Source organism: Gavialis gangeticus, unplaced genomic scaffold (assembly GCF_001723915.1).
Source record: "Gavialis gangeticus isolate Ggan-Ray unplaced genomic scaffold, GavGan_comp1, whole genome shotgun sequence".
In the NCBI taxonomy this organism is placed as follows: domain Eukaryota; kingdom Metazoa; phylum Chordata; order Crocodylia; family Gavialidae; genus Gavialis; species Gavialis gangeticus.
The window spans coordinates 9782451-9789385 of record NW_017729014.1 but is presented as its reverse complement, the minus strand read 5'-3'; the positions used below and the strand labels follow the sequence as shown (position 1 = coordinate 9789385).

The 6935-nt window shown below is 55.7% G+C and overlaps 1 protein-coding gene across 1 annotated transcript in view; it reads left to right on the top strand.

The window, feature by feature from the left end:
* The first annotated feature begins 6 nt into the window (after positions 1–6).
* MMP23B (matrix metallopeptidase 23B) overlaps positions 7–6935 on the top strand; it is a 24492-nt gene continuing 17563 nt past the window's right edge. The window contains exons 1-2 of the mRNA XM_019511709.1: positions 7–346; positions 4252–4397. Of these exons, the coding sequence (XP_019367254.1) occupies positions 167–346; positions 4252–4397 (326 nt within the window). The 5' untranslated portion in view covers positions 7–166. The remainder of the gene's footprint in view (positions 347–4251; positions 4398–6935) is intronic.

Sequence of the window (6935 nt, the reverse complement as noted above, 5' to 3'; positions counted from 1 at the left end):
TGCAGGGCTCATCCAAACTCTCCAGCTGCAACAGTGAGCAGGACCATTGCGCGCACACACACACACACACACACACACACACACACACACACACACACACACACGCTCTACAAGCTGACTGCTTTAGTGCTCCCCCTTTTTTTTTCTTTTTTTTTTTTTTTAATTAATGGCAGACATGGATCCAATCGAAGGAGTTTGTGCAGACAGCCCCCAGGGCTCACTCTCAGCTGACAAGGAGAAGAGCCACGGCTATAAATCCATTGTGGGCTTTTTCTGCCTTTTCCCGCTGGTGGCTTTGTTGGCTGCGGTTGGCGATCCCTTTGGAGTTGCTGCTCAGAGAAGTCAGGTAGGCACAGGACCAAATTCTCAAAGACTGGGAGTGGGGGATCAGACAACAGAGCCTGGGGGCTCTGCCTGTGTGTGTCTGTGTGTTTAGAAAGCTTGTCATGTCATGTCAGGCCCTAACCCACCTGGAAATGCCTGTGTGGCTGCCTTCTCAAGGTCAGGGTCTGCATGTAGCTAGCGAGTCTCTCCCTCCTTCCTGGTGCAAAAAGCTCATCCTAGCAAGGGAGACCCTAAGACGAGTCAGAGGCTGACTCCAAACTTGAAGGATGTGGCAGATGTTTCCCCCACTGCAGCCAGCAAATGGGGACTTAGCTCAAGTCCTTGGAGTCTTTTCCCATAATGTGGTATGTAGGAAAAGCCCCCGGTTTGGGGCCAAGAGACCCCCCCATCCCTGCCTCCTCCCTCCTATCCACAATGCAGTGTGTCTAGTGCTTTGCCCTGTCCTCTCTCAGCAGAAGCAGCAGAGCTCCCTTCACTGGGCATTCCCCAGACAGGGCTATTGGTGTGGGATGAAATGTACCCCTGCTCCCCGATGTTGCCCCCGCTTCCCCTTGCCAGAGCATGAACAAGTCCTGCACCTACAGGGATGGCTGGCTGCAGTTGTGGTGGCTGCTGTGTGTTTTAGAGGCATCAGTTACTGAGGTCTTTCAGAGCAGATACAAACCCAAGGGGAACTAAAGTGAAGCCCTGGGGCTCAAATGAACTGATGTTAATTTTGCTGCTTATACAATCATAGAGAAGTAGGACTGGAAGGGCCCATCAGAGGTCATCTGGTCCAAACCCCTGCTCAAAGCAGGATCCGCCCCATCCCAACCACCTCTTACAAGTCCTCATCTAACTTTTGCCTGTAGCTACGCACTCAACCCTGCTGCAAAACTATGAGGCATATCGCTCAAAAACACCAGAAGCTCCCTAACCTGCCACAGGTGAAGGCAGGGGATGCTCCAAGGGTTGTTAAAATGCACTTTAAAAAGTGCCCCCCCACACACACACACACATGTCTGTACCAATGTCACCATGGGGGTGATACTCCTTCCTTATGTCAAGTCTTGGGAAAGTTCCTCCCTACACGTGTGCCCCCTTCCTCTCTTTGAGCCTGGCAGTAGCACCCTCGCTTTGTTGCACGTGCTTAGGCCTGAATACCACTGCCTTGGTGGGAATAGCAACCTGTGAGTAGGAGCCTTCCCCCAGCCTGTTGCTTGGGGCCTGGCACCTATCTCTTACCTCCCACACCTGCCCCTCATCTCCTTTACATCAGGTGCTCACCTTTGCAGCCTAGGCCTCTCATCACCTGGCCTTTCCCTATGAAATGTTTCTGCCTCAAGAGCAAGAGGCCGGCTCCCGGGTGGCCCATGACACCAGCCTCCATTGCCCATGCTTCATGCCTTCCCCAAAAGGCCTCCACCTCACTGCAAACCCCTTCAGCCCCCCTCCTTACTGCTCTTCTTGGCTGAGATGCCCAGACAGTACATAACAGCAGGAAGGATGGCAGTATGCTGAGGCCAGTGCCCACCAGCCTCATGGGCATGGGCTCAGGCCAGCTCTACCCTACACTGCGGTGTCAGCAGGACTTGGACACGATCGCAATGCTAGCCGAGGAGGCGTCCTGTACAGGAGGACATGTCCTGGGGGTCTGGCAGCCCACTCTATTGCCCTTTAAGCTCTCAGAGGGGCTTCAAAGGGCCTCAGCATGTCACAGAACTGCTCCTGATTGACGCCAGGGCAAGCAGGGTGTGCAATAATCAGACACAGCAGGGAGGAGGCTGACTTGCCTAGCAAAGCAGAGGCAACTCAGATGTGACTGCTGCCCCTGAGAGATCTGTGGGCCAGCAGAAGAGCAAAGCAGCCTACAAATGATTACTCCCTAATACCCTGCTTCCCGTCCTGCCTGAGCCCCAGTGTGGCAAGGGGCTCAGACACTCCTGTGCCCAGCCAGCAGAGCAGGGTTGCTCAGATGCTGGAGAAATGCTCCTTCAAGCTGATGAAACAGCAGGGTGGAAGGGGCAGTACCCATGGCTTCAAGCAGGTCTCAGTGCATTTGAAGGGCTCCGGGGTGGGGGGAATGGCAACGACTGAGCCTTCAGTCAAAGCAGGGACCACTCAGGCATAGTGGACTCACATGTACGTACTAACAGAGCACTGTTATGGTGGGGGGTTGGGGGAAGAGAAGGGACGGTCCTGGAGCACTGACAGGAAAGGCTGGTGCTAGCAAGCTCCCCAGGGATGTGGCTGAGCCACCTGCAAATGGCACATGGCACATGGCCATGGTCTGGCACGAGCCAGGTTTGCAACTGGAGCAAAGGGCTCCCTCCATGCCATGCAGCTAGCCATTCCTCCCCTAGGCCCCCTCAGAGTCCATCAATTTGAAGTCCCCAGCATTTGTCAGTCCATGGTGAAAAGTGCACCACAACCGTCCCAGGTTGCTGCCAGGTGAGGCTAAAACCTGAGCTCAGAGCAAGAGGGAAACAGACTCTGCTGGCACCTGACCAGCGCAGCACACTGGGCTGCAGAACAACAGGTCCCCGGGCTGCTGAGCACTCGGTGCTAGCTACACCTATTGCATGCCAGTGCTGGCTAGTGGCTAGACCAAGGTCTGTCGCCACCACACCCTGGGTGCTGGCCTTGCTCCTAGTACAGCTGTGTGACCATAACAGGTAGGTCCTGCCCCAGCCAGGTGCAGCATACAAGAGCGCAAGGAGATCTTGCCATCCGCACGGGCAGGCCTCTGAGCCTTCAGTCACTGATATTTATTGTTGCCACCGATATGGTTGGTGTCACCCACTGCTTTCGTGCTCCTGGTGCCACAGCCCAGGGCAAACAGGCAGGGTTTCAGCACCACGACAGGGCACAGACTTGGAGAAGGGAGGTTTTGCAGCCCCGGTCCCCTACCAACCGCCACTCCCTGCCACCAAAACTGAAAGGCTTTTGTAGCTTGCTGAGCCAGGCTACCTGCCTAACCCAATAATGGCAGGGCAGCAGCAAACTGAGGCCTGGCTTGTGCTGTCTGCTTTAAAGAGGCTCCAGCATTTCCAAGGCCCCAATTTATTCTGAAGGCGTTTCAGGTCCACAGTCCAGTGCCATAATGAGCACTTGCACAATGGGCCGCCTGTGACTCACGCACCCAGAACCTCGCTGCACGCTAGGGCCAGCCTGGTGAGTGCCAGCAGAAGGAAATGAGCTGCGAGCTTGCCAGGCAGGGCTGCAGCAGTGCCTGAGGCTGGAGCTTCATGCCCCCTCAGTGATGCTGAGCTCAGATGTGGCCCTCAGAGGCTGGGCTGTGCTGCACAAATCAAGGCTTCCTGCTGGAAGAAAGGCCTGTGGGTCCAAGCACTCTGACATATTGCTGCTTTCCCCTGTTGTCCTGTCTGTGCACATCCCCAGAAATTGCTCCCAATAGCCAGCCCACCCCCTGCACCCTCAGGGTAGGGGCCCACAGGGACAGGGAGGCAGGCAATCACCTGCCCCAATTCAGAGCAAAGTTGCCACTGCCCTTTGGTGGCTGCTTTGCGGTGGGCAGAGTGGAGACTCCAGCCCACAGCCACCCATGCCCGAGCGCTTTGAGCTGTTTTCAGGCACGGGGGAGGTGTATGACTATGCCAGCATGGGGGGAACCCCAGGAGAAAGCAGGGCCCAGTGTGCATGTGTTCCCCAAAAGGCCACCTCCAGGCAGGGGCAGGGAGGCTTTGCTGGTACCATTCATTGGGTCTAAGTGGGAGCAGTTTAGGAGCACTGCAGCTGGGCATTGCTTTACTGTGCTCACACCAGCAGCCCTATCCCTTTGGGAGGGGCAGCTACGAGATGTGCCAGCTCACAGGAGACCCAAGCCCCAAGTGCCCCAACCCAGGTAGCGCTGGGCAAGCTGCACACACCCCATCGCCACATCTGACCTCCTGTTTGTCTTTTAAGGAAGACGCCACGTTGCCTCTTTTTGGCGGGTGGAGGGCCCCGGATCCTCCCGGCTCAGCTCTCCCACCCCACCCTGCTGTGCGGAGACGACGCTACACCCTCACGCCAGGGCACCTCAAGTGGGACCACTTCAACCTGACATACAAGTAGGCATGCGCTGATGCCATGGGGCTATGCTGTCTCTATGGCCTTGAAGCTTGAAATGCCCTTGATATAGTTGCAGTCTGCTGGGGTTGGGCAGAATGCAGGGGGCGAGGCCAAGGCGAGTGGGGGGACGAGGGTTTCTCAGAGCAATGGCACATGCAACCCCCTGTGTTACGCATTAGCAGCACTGCAGTGCCAGGTGCCCACGGTCCATGCTATGGCTCACCAAGCACACGCTCCAGATAGGGCTTGCACTAAGAGGAGCTATACCGCAGGAGACCTGCTGCTTGCTAAAGCTGCCAGGACTGCCAAATTCGTAGGGACTATCCTGCAGATCAGGAGTGGATTCTGGGTTGAAACATCTGGGCAAAAGGTGGAGGCAGGCGTCTGCTCGGTGCAGTGTGTGGCAGCTTAGCCTGGGTGGGATTTCTGAAGGGGGCTCCACCTTGGCGTAACGCTCCTGTCAGTGAAGGTGCTGGTACCACTCTCCTGGGTTTCAGCAAGAACAGCACTAAGTCCCAAGTGCTTTTGAAAACCCCTCTACAGACGCCCCTTTTTGCATCCAAGGCTTCTGCAGGGTGTTCGAATCACGCAGCGCAGCCCTTTGGAGTCGGGGGCAACTTCCGTGCCCCTGGCTGTATCGCCTGTGCACAAACACTTGAGTCCAGAATATTTCGTGGTTTCATGCCATGGGCTGCAGTGTAACCCTCAGATGCAGCTGCATTTCAGTGGCATGAGAGCAATTTAAGCTTCTGGAGGAGGTGAGGATGGAAAAAGGACAAAGTGAAAGCACAGTGGTAGCATTTTCTTTTGTGAAATGAGCACGATTCTGCCTTGGCAGCCAAAAGATAAGGGGCCTAAATTAACACTGTGATAAGCTAGTGCTGTTCCTTTGATGTGCTGGCATTGGACCAGATTGGCACAGTACAGCAAGTATGCCCATGGGCAGCCTACATCCCCCATACACACTTGGTCCCTGCTCAGAGGGCTTCCCCCACAAAAAGCATCCCAGGAGCTGTTTGTGCCTCTTAGGGAAGCTACAGTGCACTAGACAATGCCACTTGTTGGCTGGCTCCAACACACAGCAGGCACAGGGCAGGGAGTACGCCTAAGGACACACGCTGGAGCTGGTCCAGAAGTAGCGGGAGCAGCAGGTGCAACCACGTGGTCCTGGTAAACCCCAGGCAATGAACCCAGCAGCCACTTGTGGTTTGCACTGCCACATTGGCAAGCATCCTTGAGGTAGCTGAAGAAAGGCCCATTGTCCATGCCCTTGGAGAGAGGAGGTCACCCCCTGCTCCCCCACTCCTGCTCTCCTGGCAAGCCCGAGGTCACTCCAGGCATGGCACAGTCTTTTTAAATACACACACAGACACATTTCCCCACCATGCATGTGCACGTGTGCATGCATACACACAAGATTGTACAATGAGGGTTGGCCCTGGCAGCAGGGAATGCCTATGGCAGCTTTTGCACTGCATTAGGAAGGGTCTTCTGCTGAGACTGGGGGGGTTTTCTTCCTACTTCATCCCCCACCCCCTCAGCAGGGAGCCCAGCACAGCCCAGCTCTGAAATAGCTGAGAAAGCTTCTAGCCCACTAAGGAGGCATCAGGCTGGGTTTGCTGTAGGAGTGGGGAAGCAGGGGCATTTCTCTCTGTCTGGGTCTGTGGGCTTCACAGCAAGCAGTGAGTCCTTCTGACGCAGACACAGAGCAAGGGTGCCTCCTGCATAGCTGGAAGTGGGGCTGAGTGGGCATTTCAGCCTCCAAAGCAGGCACTGTCTGTATACAGCCCAGAGATGCCCCTACCTCAGCTCCCTCCATCAGCTACACAAGCAGCCCCTTGTAACCAGCATGTGTCCCCCCACCCTGGTGCCTACAGAGACCCCCAAGGAACTCTATCACATTCCCAGGGTCAGTTGGGGGGGTCCCATTTTTCATGGGCTCAGTGAATCAGACTAGTGAGTAACAAGCAAGCTGATACTAAGTCATCAGCTCCCCCCTGGGCTGTGCTGGGACAGAGCGAGACCTATGGCACAATCAAGAAACAATTGGGTTTGATGCCAGGGTCCAGCTTCCTCATCATCAGCTACTTGTGAGGCTGCCCGGGCATCAGCCTTCGCTGCAGTGAGTGCAAACTGCTCTAAGCCAGCTCCAGCCCAGAAAAGTTCCCACAGGACAAGCAGCGGCTCTGCTGGCTAGTTTGCCCTTGAGTGACTATACCTCTGACTGGGGACCAGTGTCTGAAATTCCTCTATGCAGAAAAGGCCTTAATCCAGGGGTGGCCAACTTGCAGCATGCATGCCATGAGTGGCATGAGTAGCCTCTGCATGTGGCACACAGCAAGTCAGCGAAGGGACAGGCAGCATGGTGGCAGAAGGGGTACAAAGCAGAGCAGCAGCTTGGGCAGGGAGCACCAATCACCCACTTTTTCATTGCCGTTGGCAGCAATAGGGGAAGTGGAGATTCCCTTAGAGCACAGCCTGGATACCTGGGGTGCACCTGTTTTCTGTATTAAAACTAGGGACATGCCTGGCTGGCC